The sequence below is a fragment of the Hirundo rustica genome, chromosome Z, assembly GCF_015227805.2.
Source record: "Hirundo rustica isolate bHirRus1 chromosome Z, bHirRus1.pri.v3, whole genome shotgun sequence".
NCBI classification, from domain to species: Eukaryota; Metazoa; Chordata; class Aves; order Passeriformes; family Hirundinidae; genus Hirundo; species Hirundo rustica.
Window position 1 is genome coordinate 12,931,910 of NC_053488.1, and position 21,156 is coordinate 12,953,065.

General features: G+C 46.4%; 3 protein-coding genes across 4 annotated transcripts in view; all 3 read left to right on the forward strand.

The window, feature by feature from the left end:
- Positions 1-12,051, forward strand: part of DHX29 (DExH-box helicase 29) — a 31,680-nt gene extending 19,629 nt beyond the window's left edge. For both annotated transcript variants that reach the window (XM_040089807.2, XM_040089806.1), the window contains exons 21-27: positions 106-330; positions 2,614-2,750; positions 4,877-4,970; positions 5,678-5,980; positions 7,388-7,519; positions 9,055-9,151; positions 9,884-12,051. In XM_040089807.2, the coding sequence (XP_039945741.1) occupies positions 106-330; positions 2,614-2,750; positions 4,877-4,970; positions 5,678-5,980; positions 7,388-7,519; positions 9,055-9,151; positions 9,884-9,939 (1,044 nt within the window). In that variant the 3' untranslated portion in view covers positions 9,940-12,051. The remainder of the gene's footprint in view (positions 1-105; positions 331-2,613; positions 2,751-4,876; positions 4,971-5,677; positions 5,981-7,387; positions 7,520-9,054; positions 9,152-9,883) is intronic.
- On the forward strand, positions 11,122-14,522 carry CCNO (cyclin O). The gene is made up of 5 exons (XM_040089864.2): positions 11,122-11,158; positions 12,651-12,997; positions 13,114-13,215; positions 13,299-13,484; positions 13,636-14,522. Exons 1-5 carry the CDS (start codon positions 11,122-11,124, stop codon positions 14,119-14,121), a joined length of 1,158 nt encoding a protein of 385 aa, XP_039945798.1. The 3' UTR covers positions 14,122-14,522.
- Positions 14,523-16,202: 1,680 nt separating this feature from the next.
- Positions 16,203-18,942, forward strand: MCIDAS (multiciliate differentiation and DNA synthesis associated cell cycle protein). The gene is made up of 4 exons (XM_040089865.1): positions 16,203-16,404; positions 17,600-17,814; positions 17,964-18,074; positions 18,313-18,942. The coding sequence occupies exons 1-4, from the start codon at positions 16,203-16,205 to the stop codon at positions 18,940-18,942; spliced, it is 1,158 nt and encodes a 385-aa protein (XP_039945799.1).
- Positions 18,943-21,156: the final 2,214 nt, after the last annotated feature.

Here is a 21,156-nt window from a genome sequence, read left to right on the forward strand (position 1 = left end):
GTGAACTTCTGATGCAGGATGAGCTTTCCAGTTTTCTGTGTAGCTGTTAGAGAATATTTTTATAATAATTTTTTATATTGAAATATGTGTCCCTTTACTTCACAGAAATGCAGTCTTGGCTCTCCTGAAGATTTTCTTTCCAGAGCATTAGATCCACCACAGCAACAAGTAATTGGTAATGCAATGAATCTGTTGAAGAAGATTGGTGCTTGTCAGTTAAACGAGCCCAAGCTGACTCCCTTGGGCCAGCACCTTGCAGCCCTTCCTGTTAATGTAAAGATTGGCAAAATGCTTATATTTGGTGCTATATTTGGCTGCTTGGATCCTGTGGTGAGTAAAAAAAAATAAATATATATTTTTTAAAGTATAAAAATTGTTCCTTTGCAATTAATCTGATTTCTTGTGATGTGGTATTTTGAAAATGTGATGCTAGTTAAAATGTTTGCTTTAGGATGAGGGCACCCAAACATCATGGAGGGAAATAATATAACTTTATGGCTGAACTCAAGGATCGTAAAGGTCTTTTCCAACTTAAAATGGTTCTGTGATTCTAAATTCCTAGGTACTCTCTACAGTGGATGATCAGGCTTGGTCTCCAGGTCTGTCCATGGTGATCCCAGGGAATCTGACATTTTAAGAAAATGTCTTCTTGAATGTGGGTTAGGCAGTCTAGATTACCCCACAGGTTGTGGCCAAGAACATAATCAAAGTTATTGCAAATGAATTGGTAGGTAATTTATTAAGACTCTGGCATAGTTTACATTTTCACCTAATCCATTTAATTCACTGCAAATTAGAAGAAAACATGAGTATGTTAGTTCCTGGAAAGTGAAAGTTAAATTTCTTCGTATCTCCTGTTAATGTGGTATAACCTAAAGCAGTTGATTATTCTGACTTCCATTGCACTGTCATTTGGCAAAACATTTCATGTGAGTTTTGAGATGTTTCTTAGGCTTGCATATAAGGCACTATGCAAGCAGTGGCTTTAACATAAGCAGGTGTTGAATTCTATATAGGAAATTCTTATGGTGCTGAGTTTTCCTTGAAACTTAGTAGAAGATAAAGTATAATTAAATATTATGTACTCTTCTTAGAGTACAAGAACTAGTGTTTCTCGGGTGCAAGAAACCAGGCAGGGAAGACAATTGATGGGTGTGAGTGGAGGCCTGCTGATTCAACTCAAGGGCAAAAAGCATATGCACAGCCAGTGTGGAAGCCAGGATAGGTGTTCTGGAAAGACTGTAGGATTGCAGTCCAGTTGCATAGGGATGTGGTGAGGAAGGCCATGGCAGAGATGGAGCTGAACAAGGCAAGAAACACAAAGACAAATAAGAAGGGGTTATACAGCTGTGTCAGCTAGAAAGGGAAGGTCAAAGAGAATGTATCCCAGCTGATGAACTGGTAACAACAGTGGACCAGGGAAAGGCTTACATATTTGTTTATCTGGACTTCTTGCAAAGCCTTTCCCATGGTCCCTCACCTAAACTGGAGAGAGATGGATTCAGAGGGTGAACTATTAGATGGATAAGAAGGTGGTTGTACAGTCCATCCTGAGGGTGATGGTTAATGGTTCAGAGACCTTGTGGACATCAGTGACAAGTGGTGCCCCCAGAGGTCTGTACTGGGACCAGAGTTTAGTATCTTCATCAGTGACATAGATGGAGAGGTTGAGTGCACCCTCAGCAAGTTTGCAAGCTGAGGGGTGCTGTTGACACATCTGAAGGATGGGATGCCATCAGGAGGGATCTGGAGAAGTGGGCAGATGTGGAGCTCACAAGACCAAGTGCTGGCGCTGTACCAGGGTTAGGACTGTCCCGGGTATCAACACAGGCTGGGCACGAACAGACCCAGAGCAGCCCTGCCCAGAAGGACCTGGGGGTGCTGCTGGGTGAGAGGCTGGACATGGCCCAGCCACAGCACTCACAGCCCAGAGAGCCAAACGTGTCCTGGGCATCCAGAGCAGTGTGGGCAGCAGGGGAGGGAGGCAATTCTGCCCCTCTGCTGTGCCTTCAGAAAAAGGCTAACTACTAACCTGTAGTGCTGTATCCATCTCTGGTAGCCCCAGCACAAGAGGCATGTGGAATGAGTCCTGCTGGAAAGAGTCCAGATGATCAGAGAGGATTGGAGTACCTCTCCTTTGAGGAGACTGAGAGAATTGGGATTGTTCAGCCTGGACAAAAGGCTCCAGCATGACCTAATGGCACCTTTTCAGTATCTGAAGGGTATTGAAGAGGAACTTATTAAAGGGGCATATGGTAACAGGACAAGAGGGAATGAGTTTGAACTGGAAGGATTTGGTTTGATTCAATATTAGGAAGAAGTTCTTTACTGTATGGGTGGTAAGGCACTGGAATGGGTTGCCCAGAGAAGTTGTGGATGTCCCATTGCTGGTAACGTTCAAGGCCAGATTGGGTGGGGCTTTGAGCAACCTGGTTTATTGGAAGGTGTCCCTGCCTATAGCAGGGGCTTGAAGCTAGATGATCTTTAAGGTGCCTTGCAACCCAAAGCTGTAATTCTAAGATAATGATTAAAGAAAACTTAAGGCTATTTGTTTTATAAACCTATGAGCTTATAACAAAATACTTCTAAGTGACGTGTACTTTATAATTGCAGGCAACTTTGGCTGCTGTTATGACAGAAAAATCCCCATTTACTACACCTATTGGTCGAAGAGATGAAGCAGATCTTGCAAAATCATCTTTGGCTGTGGCAGTTTCAGACCATATAACAATCTACAATGCTTACCTGGGGTAAGTGATAATTCTCCCATGCTCATAACTAGTAGCAGATAGGAAATAATGTGGTTATGTAAAGAATCCTTACAATCTATTAAATTGCTTTCACTTAAGTTTTTTTCTGTTCAGAATAACATTAGATTGCCAAGTACTGTAGCGCAAATGGATAGCTTGCTTAGTGTTTTGTTCTTCAGCTCCTTTTGACTATGCTTGCACACATACAGAAGTTTACTGTTGTCAGTTTATCCTAGTATTTAAAGCGTTTTGTTTGCTGGTTTTGGTATTTTGACCAGAATATTTTGTATTTGATAAATCACAAATGTATAAAGTTACATACAGTTTTTTTCTTCTTTAGGGTATTAACACGTGTCCAATTTTTGTTTTGACTGTCAAGACAGACAGAAATGTATGGGGTCTGAGAGTAAATCACCTTATATTTTTCTGTTAGTATCTGTCAAATCTATATTACAGACATGTTCTCTGGAGTGTCCTTAGACCAGTGGCATTTGTCTGCATTAATACAACTGTAATGGTCTTAATTTAATATAACCAGGTGGAAACACTAATTAATGTGGGGGTTTTAGTATTTATTCTCTTTCTGTGGGAGGGAGAGATTAGGAGAAAAAACAAAACAGGCTTGAGCTTAAAAATGAACAAAAGTTGTTTTATTAACACACACTAAAAGAATGAAAAAAAAAGTTGAGGGAAAAAAACCCCTAAACTAAAACAGAATGACGCTTTAAAACACACTTCTCTCCTTTTACAAACTATTAACTTTCTAACAACATAAAAAGACACAATTTGAGATTTTCAGTCAGTTTCACTGTTTAGACATAATCACTCATTACTTTAGGAGAAGAATCTCTCTAAGGCATTTTTTATGAAGATATTTGTCATAAGACAAAATAGTCCAGTGCTCCCAATGTCACACATCTGCTGCTGCCTGGAGTTTTCACAGACTGTGGTGTTTTATCAGCAAAGCTTCTCAGTGTATTTGGGGTACTATTTACAAATACTTCTTCTGATCTAAAATCGTGTTTGTCTCAAAGGCTGTGACCTCCTTTTAACCCTGGAGTGGGGGCTTTATTTAAAGTTCCCAAATAAATCTTGATTACATCAGTCCTCAATTTGGATTAGAATAGCATTGTACTCAACAACACTAAGATGCTACAAAGAACAATCCATTTCTCCATAGTTTACCTTAGAGAAGTCGGGTTAAGAATGTCCACTTCTTCAGTCCTATTCCAATATTATCAGTTCTTTCACTTCTAATCTAACTGACTTCCTTTGGTGTCTGTTCCACATACCTTCTGTTTTCTTTCTTCTTTCTCTCAAGGAAGAGCTGTGCTTTAAAAGTTCCGTGTTGCTTGGAAAGAGTTAAATCTGCCTGGGCCTGCAAAGGCCACGTGCCCTAGCCGGGCTGCCTGAGGCTGAAGGAAATACAAAGCTGTGCTGGTGGAGGAAGTTGGTAGATGTCCTTTTTTCCACCCCTCGGTCTCATCCAGGGTGGCTCAACTCAGAGTTGTTACGGAGCTGCAGGCTTGCTTTCTCCGCTGCCAGCGGTGATTACGCTGGGCCATGTTCTGGCCCCTTGTGCCGCGGTCTGAGCTCACGGCCCCGCACTGCCCAGCTGCAGCCGCCTCTCTCCTCTGCCGCAGCAGGGAAAGGGGCTCAGCCGGCCCCGGCTCTCTCCGTGCGGGCAGCAGCCCCCAGAGCCCCGGCCCGGCCCGGCCGCACAGAGGGGCAGCAGGGCCTGACACAGGCCAGCCGCTGCCCACGATGTTACCTCATGGCTGATTCCTAAGCGAAGGGGGAGCGATCAGCGGCAGATTAGTTTTAAATGTCCTTTCCAAAGTCACATTGACATTTCCCATTGGTCAACCCAGCTGCCAATACCCCGGCCAGCTTTTTGATAGGTCCCTGTCCTCCCATCCCTAAACCACTTCATGGTCATGGCAGGTAAAAACATTTCACATTTCTCTGTAACCAGAAAACAAAATTGTGCCAACCCATGATAACAACTTATTTTAGAGTGGAGAATGCTTACCAAAATACATTCTTTTTTAGTTTAGTGCCTCTTCTGTTGTTACAGTCTTGATGGCTTTCTTCTTGCTGTAATAAGACACTGTTTTCTTCCTTAGGTGGAAAAGGGCTCGACAGGAAGGGGGGTATCGTGCTGAAATGACTTACTGCAGAAGGAATTTCCTTAATAGAACTTCACTGTTAACTCTGGAGGTATAACATATCATCATGTTCTCCACTCATAAGTTATTTGTTAAAATTTCCCTCTGAAAATGTCATTCCCTTTCAAAGATACCACAGTTACTATTTCAAGTGGAATTTTAGAGACTGATGAAATGCACATGCTCAATCAAGGTAGCTGTGTCTGTATTTAAGTTTTGATACGCACACTTTGTTAAATGGCTTTGTAGTCACTACCACTGGAGAAGCTAGGCCTTACTTTCATCAGAGAATCAAAACTTAATGAATTAAAGTATTTGTATTATTCTTGTTATCAAACATGTCTGTTAACAATTAATTTGAAAGATGAGCCACATATATATGTGAATGGCCTCTTATTTTTGGTGAAAAAACGTTTTAATTGATATTTCCTTTTAAGTTTGGGTGACTGAGTGCTTCTAAGCAGAACTGGATCTTTGATGCAAATGTATCTTTACATTTTAGTTGCCGGTAGAGATTTAGTATTTGCAGCATATATATTTCCATATGTCTAATCCTATATTCCATGTATCAGATTATGTTATAAATAATGTTTTTCTCATAGAAATAGCTAGGCTGCAGAAAAATAGAACTGGTTATTCTAGTAAGGGACTTTCCCCTGGAGAGCATGAATAATTCTGATGAAGTGTCATTTGCTGCTGCTGAAGTGGAGTATGTAACGTTTTAAATTCAAAACTTTACTGATACCATCTTTGTTTCAGGATGTGAAGCAAGAACTCATAAGGGTGGTCAGGGCGGCAGGGTTCACAGCACCTTCAACACAGTGTGGATCGGATGTAAATGGAGCCACACAAGCCCTGTCTCTCAGTGAAATAGCTCTTCTTAAAGCTGTGTTGACTGCGGGGCTGTATGACAACGTCGGAAAAATACTATACACAAAGTCTGTGGATATTACAGAGAAACTGGCTTGCACTGTAGAAACTGCTCAGGGTAAAGCACAAGTTCATCCCTCTTCTGTAAATCGAGACTTGCAGACATATGGATGGCTGCTTTACCAGGAGAAGGTAAGTTGAAGATAGTGAGTGTAGCTTGTGTAAAGGTGGAGTTCTGCCTCTAATACACGTCAAACTAGTGTATGTTATTTAATATCTAATTGCTTTATCTTAAGGGTCTCTTATTATCTAATGATCCTAAAGTCCGTAAAAGTGAGTCAACTGAGTGCGGAAGAAAAAGAAGGTGAAGTAGAAGATCATGAACAAATCTGTTAATGGTGAAACGGGTAGCTATAAATTGAAGGAATTTTCTGTGTATCATTTAACTTAATAGTTTAATTGATTTTTTAAAATACAGTCTTGCTGATTTTAGTAACACTTTTACACAGTAATATGTAGTAGTAATTTTTCAAAGTCTGGTTTGTTACTGTTTTAAAGTTTTGAAACTTGGTACTGACATATCCCAGTAATAAAATAACCAATTCTGCAATGAACTGCTGAACTTCCTAAGTAAATTGCGTGGGTTTTGGGGGGGTTTTTTTGGTGTGTTGTGGTGTTTGGGGTTTTTTTTCTTTTTTTTTCTTTTTTCTTTTTTTTTGCCTTTTCTTTTGCCTTTTTTTTTTTTCCTTCACTTCTTTCACCTTCAATAGAAGGTCTTGTCAGCTATTTGCTAAATTCAAGTGTTTGTATTTAGTTATACTTCTGGTACAACAAAAGTCTTACAGCAATTGCTTAATGGCCAAATTTACTGTAGAGAAGCAGGAAATATTAGACTTTTTAATGTATATAAAGTGATAGTATTTTTTGAGAGTTGAAAATATTTCCCGACCCCCAAGAACATCCGAGTGTAATGACAAGACAGCAGCTAATGTAGGTAAGTTATTCCATGAACAGTGGGGCAAACAAAGCCTGCACTTTTTTGTGAAGATGCACTCTTCTTATGTCCATTCTCCCCACTACAACTCATTGCACCCCATTTTGTCTTTGAGATGTTCCAAAGCCAGAAGCAGCACATGCTGAGCCCCATAGTTCATGCAGTGTATGCATCTCTGTGTACCACATTTATGCATGTGCATATGTGAATGTAGACAAACTGATAAAACAGCTGCTCCCAAGGAGAGTGTATAATTAATGAGCTTTGCCTACCTTATGCTTCAGTAGTGTTTTTACATTTTGTGTTGCTTCTGTGAACACCTCTAGGTTAACATTATCTCTTCATTTGAGCTTTAAGGGGGTAACTGGCTTTAGATAACTTGTAGCATATAAGCCTGTCACTTAGAGTTGCATTATTTTATGTTGTGGAAGGCATACAAATAGCTATTGATTGTGTGCAATAACTGTTTTGGTCACATCTTGAAAAGGGGGAAAAAAGTGTAATTTTTGCCTGTAGAAGTGTCAATCAAATTTAGTGTTATGGATGTTACATGGTTTGGTATTTTTTGTTGCTGTTTTTAATTGTTTGTGTTTGTTTATATGCAGGTGAGGTATGCCAAGGTGTATTTGAGAGAAACTACTTTAATATCCCCCTTTCCCATTTTGCTTTTTGGTGGGGATATAGAAGTCCAGCATCGCGAGCGTCTCCTGACAGTTGATGGTTGGATCCATTTTCAGGTGCATTGTAGTAATAACTAAACTACCTTTTGTGATTCCATGAGCTTTTGTATTACATAGTTAATGTATTAACTTGATTCAGACCACTGTGTATGGGAGATGGAGACAAGAGGGAGAAAAGGGGGAGAAAATTGAAGATAACGATGGGAGATTTTATATACATGTAATGAAATCATAAAAATTCTCACTCAAAAGAGTAGACTTGATGTGTGTGGTTTGCAACAAATCAGTCCCCTGTCTCTTTAGGAAGTGTTCTTTCAGAAAAGGTATTGAAAATGGATGCAGAGTAAACCTTTTTTTATAGCGCTTGTACTGAAGGCAGAGTGTACTATTTTTATAGGACCCTTTCCTACAATTTTATAATCTTGTAACTACTTTTTTATCTTTAGCACACTATTGTATATACTGTTCTGTAGTGCAGACAGAATTGTTTGAAAAAGGAAAAAAGTCCAAATTGTAAAGTAGCTGCTTACTTGGGTTTGGAGTATTTGGTTTTCTTGATTCGGTTTTTTCCTTTCTGCATGTCTAAGTTTTATTTGGAAACTGGAAAACTGAGAGTACTTTCCTAGCATATTTTTGCAGACAAAATAGTTGTCATGAAAAGATCCTCTGTAAATTCTCTCTGTCGCTATCCTGGCAGCTATGTGGTTACAATATTCTGTGCTCCCTCTTGCTCTGGGCCTTGTGCTGCTCTCAAAGACATCTGTAAGCAACAAAACAATTTTTTGCAGTCTGATGATCTAAGGAAGCATTCATCTAATTCAGTTAACTGCTTATCATGAACAGGGAATTTTAAAAAGCAAGTCCCTTGTGGGTTTGTTGGAAATTTTTTTTCTTCTGGTCCTTGGATGGCCACAGTTGTGCAGTTGCTGGGCTAATCACGTCTTACAGAGTGTTTCAGAATTTCCACTTTTCTGCTGAGACACTGAGCAGAATACATTGCATTTTGTGCTTCTGCCATAGAACTTACTTGTTCTACCACAGGCAGCATATAAATGAAATAAAGATTGAAATAAGGAGGAAAGGATAAAATTAAGTATTTTTGGGAGACAGTTCAGTTTTAGGTATCCAAATTCCTAGTGAGATTTAGGAAAGGCTTGTGATTGCTTTGTCAGAAGGATTGGCAGGTCTCCCAAGAGGCAAATGTGTAGCTCTTTTATTTCAGGTATAAATGTAATTTGAACTTTGTTACCTTGAGGGGGAAAAGGCAATTAACTGGGTAGCTTATTGGCAAGCTGATGATTTCCCCTTATGCTGGTTGTGTGGGAACACATTCTAAGTTACCCTTCCAAGCTGCTCTTCTTCAGACTTTGATACTACAATCATCTGGTGCCTAAAGCTAAGGCATAATATAAGCCCAGTCATTTCATGACTTCTCCCTGTCCATCATGATTATCATTACCATTAAAATCACGTATGTGCATCATGTTTGCATGAACCTTGTTATAAACTTCTGGTTTTATGTAGGGTAATATTTTGATCTGTATTTTTGTGTGAAATGTCTGATAGTGCAAATGTTTGTCTTTTCTTTATAGGCTCCTGTTAAGATAGCAGTGATTTTCAAACAGCTGAGAGTGCTTATTGAGTCTGTTTTGAAGAAGAAACTTGAAAATCCCAAAATGTCACTTGAAGGTAGCTTATTGCTGGCGTTACTGTTTGTTAAGTGGACCTTTTAGCAAATCTGAGGAATCATTAGTACACTGAAGCCTCACACAGCAGCATGTGTGACATGAAAGTTCCAGTAAGAGGTGTCCAGAAAGTCATTATTAACCTGGCATATGTGGCTCACCTCAGATGTACAAAGACCTGCACAACAGCTGTTTTAAAGATATCCCTGGTAACAACATTCAAGGTAGTGGTAGTAATGGTGAGGCATGCATCTTAAAATAGAATTGAGATTGTGTGTGGAGAGTCCTAGGCATGGATAACTTACCAGTGTTACGCAAGCTGTGTCAAAATCTAGGTTAATCAATGGCATGTTGGTTCCCAAAAGTAAGGGATAGCGGAGCACAATTTAAAATTTGGACCCTGGATATTCAGGAGCATATTGTAGGTGGGGAAGAAAGGGAGTTCCTATATGCTGATGTATCTATAGTTAACCCACAACTTTCCCAGTCTCTTTTGTGGAGTACTGAAATGGTCATCGGTAGTTCATTGAATAATTTTATCATGATGTAAATTTTGATGTTTGTCCTTTTCCTTGCCAAATGGTAACCAGTTGTTTTGCTTTTGATGCTGGCATAGCTGAAAACATTAAAAATTTTAGTTGCTGAGAGCTAGACTTCTCTTACAATTTTTGGCGTTTTGGGAATCCGTTTTTAAGCTTGCTGTTTTTCACACACTGTGGTTTTTTTTCTTTTCCAGATGACAAGGTCTTACACATCATCAAAGAGCTGATAAAAACAGAAAATGGTAACTGAAATCAGAAATCAGTAACGAATCAGAGCTTCAGTGATTGCAGGGGAAATTAATACACTCCAACGTTAATTGGAAGTATTTAAATTCTTGGTGTGGTTGATACCAGCCACAATGGGGATAGATCGCATCATTTTGCATAGGATTAGCCTTTATCAGTTTAAAGATGAAGATTGAATATGTTTAGCCTTTACAGTATATTTGGTGCCATTTGTCTTGACTGTATGAATAATAACTGCAAGCAGTTTCGTTTCAAAAACGAAATTGCTATGAACAATTCCTGTTTTTTAGTTCAATGTGCTAATCATGCCATCAGTACAGTGTGTACAGATGATTGAAGATTCAGTCCTGAATCTCAGCTGAGAATTCCATGTGTGCAAACAGAAGACAAGTGTTTCTCATATGGGTTTCCTATATGGCTTTTTTCCTTTGGCGGTATTAATTTACAGTATATACAGAGAAGTCTTAATTTTTCTGTATGATTTACATTGAGAAGATGCTCTATAAGCATCAATAAGATGATAGTATGGACTGCTGTGAATGAGTGCTCAGCAAGACATGTGCTGACCAGTAGCTCCTCCCAAAGAGGATGTGCCTCTTCTCACAGTTGTTCCTCCCTGTTTACCCTGATCCTTGCAACTCCTGCAACTGTAGTTGCTGTCCCTTTTTTTGTATGTTAAATTTTGCATAGCTTTGCAAGCCCTCTTCAAGAGATGATCATGTGTTTTTTTCCCACTCATTGATCAAAATTCACATTGACCCTCTTCAAGTAAATATCAGAGAAGCTCCAAATGGAAACTTCCAGTGGCAGTTCTCTCCTACCCTACTTGCTCACAATGACTGGATGTCTGTGTGATCCCTTTTTTTCCTGTTTCTTTAATACTTAATTATATTTAAATGAGTAGCTTAATGAATCAGATGGTCTCACATTTTACCTATCCACACTATATCTAATTATGAAGTGCAATTTTAGATTGCCAACTCAACTTTCAAGAATAAGGAATATATTGGTGGGGTGGATTTGCCATTTAATAGTTGCAGTTAAATAGAAACTGGCTTTACAGACAGAAGCACAGTGTAGATGACAACTTCTGTTTAATCAGAAGAATAAAGATTTTATACAGTAGAGGTTAATCATATACAAAAAGGGCTCTGAGGAAACTTGAGTGCGTAAAAATGCAAGATATATGGAGCCTATCCAGTTAGATTATCACAGTGGAACTGGTATTGCTGTCCAGCTTGTGCACATTAGATTTCACTCAGTTTTGGAGGAGGAAAGCTGTTTGCTAACAGCTCTGAAGGAGCAGGGATCACATCTGTTATTCCTTTATGCATTACGATAATCTAGTGGTTGTCCTGATTTCATAGGAGACAGGAAGTGACTTTTGGGGGTTTTTTATGATGCCATTTAGGCAAGGAAACATTTGGACAGGAAGTTTTGGTCTTAGGCTTTAAGACCTCAACTTTGCCTTCAGGATTGCCGCACTGAAACCAAAACGTGCAAATTTTATTCATTGAAGATATAAACTAAATCCATACCCTAAACAAATTTCCTAGGTTTTGTTTTGGTTGAGATATTTTATTTGTGTCTTTGGGAAACACAAATTAGAAAAACGTCTCAGTAATTCAGTAACTAGCAAGCTCCTCTTTCTTTTGGGTTTGAATTTTTCAAATTAGGTGTTGGTCTTAAATGGTTAGAGCCTAGGGAAAGTGTGAATTGTGTTTTGAGTTCTTCTCCCTTACTCAACTGTGATGAATAAGAGGGGTTTTTTCCATTTATAGGTGGTAATGTTGAAATTCAGAGTTATTCTTTGTGTTTCTGTAGCATGCTCTGCTTTGTAATCTTTTAAATAAATAACTGAAATAAATTAAGGGGATATATTGTAATAACTGGGAAATTGCACGATCTTCTGCGTGAGCAACAGTTTTTTGCAAAACAGATTAAGGAGGTCACACTGTGGTGTACAGATAAGCACAGTTATCTTTAAAAAAAAAAAAAGATGCTATGTTGGCTTTCTCCTTCTGCAGTAGACATGAGCAGCTTTTGTGCCTGTACTCTTTTGGGTGGATGAATTTTCTCTTTTGCTCTATTTATTTAATAAAGACTTGTGTTAACACCTTTGTGTTACTTTTCTCAAAGCATTTGTCATACACAAGAGCACTCAGCATCTCTGGATCTTTGTCACCATAATCTCAGCTGTAGTCTGCAGTGTGTTATTTTCTTTTCTTTAAAGGCAGCGTGTTCTCCTGCTCTCTGTCCTCAGCTTGGAGAGGAGTTCCTGCTCCTGCTATTCACGTTGTAGAATTCCCACGTCCTCCCTGTTTTGCTTCTATATCATGGGCTTTGAAGCTCGTTTCCCACTGGCATCTTTCTTAGTGCTTAACCCTAAAAAGAGGTTTTCTTTCTCCAGGTCTTTCCACATCTATAACACACTATAAATGTGTGGTTGGAGTGCAGGTTTGATTTTCCTGTGTTCAGCTGTTCAAAATAGTGCTCCATTACAAAAATGGAAGGGTATCTGAGACCTGTACTCCCCCAGTAGCTCCAGCATTCCTGGTTATCTCTCCTGGTGTATTTGTGCTGTTTCTAGTGACCTGCACTGTGTTACTTGTGGGGAGTGATGGGTAGCTGTTAAAGCCTGCGAGGTTCCGAGTTGAATTGCTCGGAGCTGGAGCGATGCAGCAGCTTCAGGTGGCCGCATTCCTGAGTTTACAGCACTGCTGTCCGGTTTGCTCTCCCTGCCGTGCGAGAGCGAGGAGCCCGTGGTGGGCGGGTCACGGTTCCACGGTGCCTCCACCACAGCCTTCTGGCCCGAGGGCAGGCGCCCAGAGAAGAGACAGACGTTTCGGTGGCTCGGATTTTGTTTTGGAGACGGTGGTCCCCTAAGCGCTCAGACGACCTCCCCAGAACGGGCGGGGCGGGGTGTCCGGGAGGCGGGCGGTGACGGCTTCGGCGGCTACCACGCCGCTCAAATAGCCAGCGCCGCGGCCGGAGCTGAGCTGCCGCGGCCGGAGCTGAGCTGCCGCGGCCGCCCAGCCCATGGTGACGGCGGCGAGCGGGCGGTGCGGCGGCACTCCGGAGCGTCGGGGGCCCGGCGGCTCCCCTGGGGGCTGCCCGCGGCGCCCGGCACGGCGGCGGCGCCAGGGGACGGCGGCGGCGGCGGGGGGGGAGCGCGCAGGAGCTGCAGGCTTTCCGCGACTACGGCGAGAGCTGGTACCGCTCCCGCAAGGGGCTGGAGAGCCGCTTCCAGCCGCGGGAGCCGCTCGCCCGACAGCCGCAGGTAGAGGCAGCGGGGCTGGCGGCGGGGAGCGGGCGGGGGAGGCCGGGGTCGGCCCCATCTGATGCCCGCTGCCGGTGCCCTAGGTGACGGCAGAGGCGCGCTGCAAGCTGGTCAGCTGGCTCATCCCCGTGCACCGGCATTTCGGGCTCTCTTTGGAGGCACTCTGCTTGGCCGTCAACATCCTCGACCGCTTTCTCGCCACCACCCCCGTGGCCGCCGACTGCTTCCAGCTCCTGGGGGTAACAGCTCTGCTCATCGCCTGCAAACAGGTAGGACGGCCCCGGGGCCCGGCTGCCCCGCCGCCAGGGTCTCTGCACCGCCGAGACCAGCCTGAGGGGGCCACAGACCTGCCGGGCTCCGCGCCAGCTGCCCTCCGCTGCTTCCCGGCGGCATCGTCCTCACTCCTGTCCCCGCTCGCAGGTGGAAGTGCACCCTCCTAGCGTGAAAGAGCTCCTCGCCCTCTGCTGCGACGCCTTTACCCGCCAGCAGCTCCGCAACCTGGAGTGCATCGTCCTGCATCGCCTGGACTTCGACCTAGCAGCGCCCACCGTCAGCTTCTTCCTGGAGCACTTCAGCCAGGTGCGGCTGGAGGCTCGGGGAGCCGACGCTGGGGAGGCGGCGGACGCCCGGAGCCTGGCGGCGGGTGTCACGGAACTGAGCCTGGCTGACTATGCCTTCACCAAATACGCGCCCTCTCTGCTGGCCGCCAGCAGCCTGGGGCTGGCGGACCGGCTCCTGAGCCACCGCAGCCCCCTGGACCTGCGAGTGAGCGGCTACCCGGAGGAGCTCCTGCGGGACTGCATGGACCAGCTTCAGCTCCTGGTGTCTCTGAACGGGCGGTCTTTGTCTCTCCTCCTGCCCTCGGAAGTGGCCCAGAAGTGCCCCTGGCTCTGGGGTGACCGCTGACAGCAGGTGGTGGTGGCGACGGCTCTGGCTCGGAGTTCGTGCTCCACTGTCAGTGCAGTCTGATCCGCTATGCTTCGGTGTGATTGGAGCTTAAAAATTAGACGGCGTCTTGCAAACTACTTTATGTGTCATGTCATATGCACTGTCCCTTTGCTGTATTTTTTTAAGTCCAGCATGTAAATAATTTACTGAATCTCTCATCCTGTGTTATTTAATTGAGGAGTGGTTCATAAAGATAACAGTGTAAGGACCAACTGAAGGTTGAGTAAACGCTTTTTTCTTGTTACCTCTGTACATTTACTTGCTGGCAGTATGGGGATGCTGCTGGGAGAGGAAACACATCGGCACATAACCAATTCACCCCGCCAGTTAACTCAATCCCCCAGAAATAAAGATGCCCAGTAGTGTCATTTCCCATGACGCCTATATTACTTGGGTCAAAATTACAAGATCTTATACATCTTAAGTTGTAAGATACCAATATAACCTGAATTATAAATTTCTGTACAATGTAATAGTTAATATATGGTTAACTAGTTGCTTTATGCTTAATAAATGGAAATTCTCCAGGTAAATAATTTCAAAAATAGACAAATACAGCTACATTGGGAAGCAGCAGGATGTACAAATGAGTAATTCACAAATGTAAGGCAAATTAGCCTCAAAATTAAGAATTTAGACCAGTTAGATCCAGAAAGACCAAGGAGGACCGTAACTCTGCATGGTCCAAAGACAAAGTTGAAAAGTTCAGATGTGAGGTGGACCTTGAGCCCTCATTGAAGAAGGCCCCCAAGATCACCTAAACTGGGGAAGCACAAGCCCAGTACAGAACAATATATAACCATGTGATAACATCAAGTAAATCAGTTCCGGTACATATATGATGATGTTATAATGACATAGCAATATTAAGCAATACTTACTGTATAAATAATCCACAGCACTTGACAAGGGTGGATGAGTTAGGTGGAGAAAGTCCCCTCACCTCCAGTGCTGCCAATAAACAAATACCAGCTCTATAGACACCAGTCTGGGGACGGTTTATTTCTGGCTATTGAGCATCACCCGTTTCAAAATGCACCCGTTGTCTTGGTCGTGGCCCGGGGAAAAAAGAAAAAGAAAAAGAAAAAAAAGAAAAAGAAAAAGAAAAAAAAGAAAAAGAAAAAAAAAATTAGATGAGCTGACATAAGTGTAGGAAAACAGAGAGCGGAATAATAACAGCTGGGTTTGTTGTTTATTTAGGTTTCCAGCAGGTCTATAATCCAGATGCACTCTCCTGAGCAGATTGACACATTCGAGGGCAGAAAACAGTCAGTGTTGTAAAGTATTTAATTTTCTTCATTTGTGTCTGTGCACAAAAGTGGTGTTAAGACACCTAGAGCTGCCTAGGGAGCGCGCACCTTTCAGCGCAGGGGGGACCCGGACGCCGGGCGGCGCTCCAAGTCCTACCTGCCGTCAGGTGCCGAGGCAGAACGAGCAAACCTTGTCCACTTTGCTGTTACAGGAAATGCCCACCGCAGGCAAATAAGGGCCAGCTCATCCTCCGCCAACCCCGCCAGTGATTTCAGCAGGACTTGCCGTAGCAGCGGGTGGGACCCTCTGCCAGTGCTGGAATCGGTACCCTCAAGGTGCCATGGGCGGGTTTTTTTCTCCGACATAACACATCCCCGTCTCCCGTCCCCCGTGGCTTTCAACGCAGACGGCCCCTACCCCTGTAACATCGGTATCGAGGCTGGCCCAGCCCCCAAGCTGACGCCCGCGGTGCCCGGCAGAGACCTGCGGGGGTGAGGCGCTGGGGGGGGGACGGCCGTGGCCCTCGAGTTTCCCTCCGGAGCAGCCGCCTCGGCGCGCCCAGGCTCGGCGGGCGCGGGGAAAGGGCTGGGCGGGCGCGGGAGGCGGCGGCGCGGCCCGGGGCGGCGGCGGGAGGTTTCGGCGCCCCGGAGGAGTGAAGGCGGGCGGGCAGCCCCCGCCATGGCCGCAGCCCCCCGCGCCCCTGCTCGCGGGGCGGCGCCGAGCGGGACGCGGGGCGGAGGGCGCGCCGGAGCTGGAGCAGCGGCAGGGGCCGGGGCCGCGGCGCCGGCATGGAGCAGGTCGGCCGCCGCCGAGCCTTCGGCAGCATCTGCCCCAACACGGTCCAGGGCGCGCCCGCCCGCCTAGCCAAGAAGCCGGCCCGGCCCGGCGGGGACACGGCGTGTATGCCTCCGGCCGCCCGGAGCCCCCGGGCTCCCCCGCCCCGTGCCCGCCGCAGCGGCGCCTCGCCGGCCCCCGCCGCTCCCGCCCTCGGTGAGTCAGCCCGCGGCGGACAGCCTTTACCCCCCGGGCGTGTATCCCTCCCCGTTCCTCCTTCTGCGCCCTTCTGGTGTCCCCCACCGTGCTGCTCAGCCTTACATCCCCCGGCCGTGGCACCCCCACCTTACCCTCCACCGCGCTCCCCCGGCCATGACCCCTCTCCATGATCCACACGGTATCCCCCCTGGGGCCTTCGCGCCCTGTTTCCCAGCCCTGCATTCCCTGGCCACGCTCATAGATGTCCCTCAGCCGTGCTCCTCATTTTGCCGCGCCCCGCTGGCTATGTCCACCCCTGCCTGCGCTACTCACCTTTGTCTCTGACTGTCCTCAGTGCTCAGCACCATCAACTGGCAGGATTTGGCAGCCTCTGCCCCCGTTCTTCCCACCACCCCAGCTTGCCCTGTGACCCTGCAGCAGGTAAACCTACTGTTCAGACCAGCCTAGGCTGCGCTTGGCTCCTGGAGGGGTAGCGCTCTCAAGCAGATGGGTGCTGGCAAACTCCCCTAGCCTCAGGTTTCCCACCTGCAAAATGGGCACATCACAAGACAGCATCTTGTCCCGTGTGTCAGATGGGTTAGTGGCAAGTGGCAAGGGGTTGGTGGTTGGGGGCGCTGGAACTGTGGCAAGGTGCTGAGCACAGGCAGCAGACACTGCTGAAACAGTATGAGCAGTAGTGGGGGCAGATCCAAGCCCTGGACCCTGCTCACTGGATCATTGCCTTCACCTCTGCCAGGGTCCTGGCTTCCAGGATGGGCCGGAGTTTGATTTCCAGGAATTCAGAGATACCATCGGTGATTTTATATCTGGCAAGTAGATATTTTTCCTTACCTGAGCCAAATGTACCTGCGTGTGCACAACTGCAGTAGTTCTGCATCTGGTCTCTCTCTCTTTTTTTTTTTTTTTTTTTTTTTTTTTTGTTAAATTTTGGATGCCCACTCACTGCATGTTTGTCCCACCACGGGACAGTCTGTGAGGTGGTGCATTCTTGCACACTTCCTTAGAGACCTGAGCTGTCACTGAGCTTTCTCCCACAGGAGACAGAAAAAATCCAAACAGATTTAGGGTGCACAGCGGTCACAGGAGAGTAAAAGCTTTTCAGGACATATCAGAGGGATGTTTAGAAACAGAATGGTGTGCTGGGAACAAACATTAATACTTCCACTTAACACTTGTGGTTATTCCTTCCCAGAAGTGTCAGCTTTAGTGCCACCACCACTGGATTGTACTGCCTATGATTTCCCACTCGATGAGGAGGTGGCTTTTGGGCCCTGCACCCCACAGCTGCAGAGTAGCCTGTTGGTGCAGGTGCCCCCACAGCACCTGTCTTCTCCTGAGCTGTGCTGGAGGGACCTGGCAGACCAGCACCAGAAAGCGTTGGGAGATGCCCTGGAAGCAAACAGCCAGGTAGGGACCCCAAAACCCTCCCCAGACTGCACCAGGCTTGTCCTGTCACATCCTGCTGAGACAGCTGCAGGGCCGTACTGCGCAGCATCCCCCGGGCCCTGGGTAGCAGGGCTGCCTCAACCACCCCTTTCCCCATTTGTGCTTTGCAGCTGCAGGAGACCCTCACACAGAGGCAGGAAGAGCTGGTGACACTGCGGGAGAGCAACGTGCAGCTGAAGGAGCTGGCAAGTCAGGCCAGGCAGCTGGCCGCTGTCCTTGACGTGAGTGCTGCTCACCATCTCTCATGGCTGCCCCACGACCCAGCGGGTCCCTGGGGGACAGTCTGACGTCGGATGCAGGGGGGAATAGGGTGCAGAGTGAGGCAGCATGGAGTGGGACAGGGCCTGGGGAAAATGTGGGATGGAAATGTGCATTGTGGGAGTTGTGTGGAGTGGGACGGGGTGGTGTGGACGAGGTGGGGCAGGGCAAGGTGGATGGTTACGGTGTGGGGTAAAGCAGTGCGGGGTGGAGCAGGGCAGTGGGGTGTCAGCGTGGTACGGCTCGGGGCAGTGCGGTGAGGTGTGGGATGGAGCAGCAGAGCACAGTGTGCTGCGGAACAGGACTGGCCTGTGCGGTGCAGATCGCGGAACTCGCGCTTCCTCTCGCCAGCAGACGCTGATGCTCCCGCAAAGCGCCGACGGGACAGCCCTTCCTCCTCCTCCTCTTCATCCTTTACCTCCTTCTCCCGCCTCCGCTGCCCCGGCCGGGACCGGCCTGGAGGATGCGGAGTGCGTGGACGCCATGCTGCGGGCCGTGTCGGAGAAGTGCCGCGCCGCCCTGCGCAGCCTGGGGAGCAGCGAGGGAGACGTGTCGGGGGACAGCCTCGGCGGCAGCCCGGGACACAGCCCGGGAGGCAGCCCCACAGCCAAGCGCCCGCGGCCGGGCCCGCGTCTGCACGGCGCCTTCCGCGGGCTGCGCACGGGCCGCGCCGCGCCGCGCCCGGTCGGCGGGGAGCTGGAGGGGGGCTGCAGCCTGCGGGCGGCGCTGGGGGAGGAGGGCTCCATACGCACCCTGGCATTCCCGCAGGGAAACGCCTTCACTCTCCGCACCGCGGCCGGCGGGCACCGCTTCCGATGGGTGCCGCGCTGAGACCCCCGCGGCTCCGGGCACCCGAGTGCCGGGCGGGGCGGAGCGGGGCCAACGCAGCGTGAGGCTGGCAGCGCACCCCACCCGATGGCACGCTCCCCACTTTCGTCGGGAAAGGGGTGTTCGCGCTTCCCCCCCCGCTGCCGGAGAAGCGCCGGGACGAGCGCGGCAGAGACCACCGTGCCTCAGCGAGAGCCCTGCGCCGCGGGCACCGCCGCCGCAGGCTCCGTACGCGGCGCCGCCGCGGCTCCTCGGCCGGCAGCTTGCCATCGATAGCTTCCTAAAGAGTGTAATGAAAGCAGAAATTAAACGAAAATCTGCCCGGTTTTATCCAGAGGTTTTTAGTCAGCTGAGCAGACAAGCGTAGCTGACAGAACAGTGCCTGGAATTGGCCGGTATGAGAGCAGTGACCGTCCCGGGTGGTTAAACATGATGCAGCTGCTCCATCGTGGAATTTTACACCCACAATGTTTACAAAGTGCACTTGTATGGTTCATGTGTGCAATTATATGTGTATATTTGTACTCGTTATGATGATTAAATAGTGTTTTAAATTGCCATTTTATTTGTACAGATTTAATGTGGACTTCATTTTGCATCAGGTATGCATATTTACTTTCATTAGAAGAGATAGCAGAAAGCATCTTTGATAGAATAGATGTAGATGTTTTAGAATAAAACATGCTGCTTTTAACATCCAGTGGTACTAACTTACATCTAAAGAGAAATGTGAAGTGTAATGTTAAACTGTTCTGAATGGATACATTTAATTTCACCCACTAGTTTGAATGCTGAGCCACTAATAACACTCATGAAACAGTACCTAATATTTTTATATTTCTGTGGCATGCAAGTGCCACACTGCTCCACCCAGGGTAGAGATTTCCTCCCTGTGAAGTTACAGGTTTTTTAGCATTGAGCTTTTCTGGTGTCATTGCATGGGTCCATGCACAGTATCAGCAGTCCAACTGTGACAGGTTTGTGTGATGGATAAGCTGACAGCACACCATCACCTCAGTGGATTTCCTAGGGCAGTTGAAACCGTGCGCATACTGCTGTGCTTTTGGCAAGTGAAGGTGTACTCAGAAGGAGAATAGTTGTTGTTGCCAGCGCAACATGTAGTTGTATGGCTGCTAGGAGACTGCAAAAGTGGTCATTGAGTATCTGAGGTCCTTCACATCTTCAGCATTGACATTTTTCTAGCAGGAATGGTGCTGAAGCCCTTTCTGGGATGCTATGGGCTCAACCCTGGGACGACTTCAGAGACATTTACATTTCTGCAGACCTTTGCCACTTTGGCCAATATCCAGTATGGAAGCTCTGGTCTGACATCAGACAGAAGAGACCAAACCTTCCTGTCTGCACTGAATTCAGTGGGGAATAAATAGATAACAAAATATAGCATATATATATATATATATATATATATACACTCACAGAGATACACACTGAGAAAAAGTGTTTGGTATGCAATGTGGTCATGGTGTTAGTCTATAAATATATTTCTAGCGGTACACTATATACATCTCATTTAATCTATAAAGGTGTGTTTTGAACTGATACTTATTCATCCACTTCCATACAGGAGCTGCATAAAAAATGGGCAAAGCTCTCACACAGATTAAAACAGGCCAATTACTGTTTTCAACAACAGTAAATTAGGAGGACTCCTGTCAGGCAGGAGTTGAAGGGATCACAGGGAATGAAACCTGGTCCCTTGATACCCATGTTTCATGGCTGTTTAATCAGAAGCTGACCCTGGGGAAGCTGGAAGTATACCTCTAGGAAACTTCACATCCAATATTTGTTTTATTTTGTGCTTTCAAATTTTAGGCTTTATAATAATAGTCTCAGAGGATCAGTGCAGGTGTGTTGAACTGAAGAACATGCTGGTTTGTTGTTTATGCTCACTGTGATTTTCTCTTTCTGGTGGTGGTGCTTTGTCCATGCAATGGGTAAGGGGAGTTAGCCAAGACCCCAGCAGAAATAAAGTAAAGTGGATATAATAACATTTCATGAGCTTTGTGCCTGCTCATGTTAAGTAAGCTTTCTCCATCTTTCCCTTTCCTGCTGGTGCCAGGCCATGGGATATGTGGCTGTGGAAATGTGACAGTGCAGAGCTGCAGACAACTGGAACATTTTGAGGTGAAAGAGAAAACCACCTTTTGTTGGAGTCCAGGGCATTCCTTTGGCTGCCCTGGAGGGTCAGAGACCCGG

Bases quoted from the DNA above. Each gene is read 5' to 3' on its own strand.
- CCNO (XM_040089864.2), top strand. From the start codon at position 11,122: ATGGAGCCTATCCAGTTAGATTATCACAGTGGAACTG. The intron at 13,216-13,298 runs GTAGAGGCAGCG...CCGGTGCCCTAG, and splicing joins CGCTCGCCCGACAGCCGCAG to GTGACGGCAGAGGCGCGCTG. The intron at 13,485-13,635 runs GTAGGACGGCCC...CCCCGCTCGCAG, and splicing joins TGCTCATCGCCTGCAAACAG to GTGGAAGTGCACCCTCCTAG.
- MCIDAS (XM_040089865.1), top strand. From the start codon at position 16,203: ATGGAGCAGGTCGGCCGCCGCCGAGCCTTCGGCAGCATCTGCCCCAAC. The intron at 16,405-17,599 runs GTGAGTCAGCCC...ATTCCTTCCCAG, and splicing joins CCCCGCCGCTCCCGCCCTCG to AAGTGTCAGCTTTAGTGCCA. The intron at 18,075-18,312 runs GTGAGTGCTGCT...GGGGTAAAGCAG, and splicing joins AGCTGGCCGCTGTCCTTGAC to TGCGGGGTGGAGCAGGGCAG.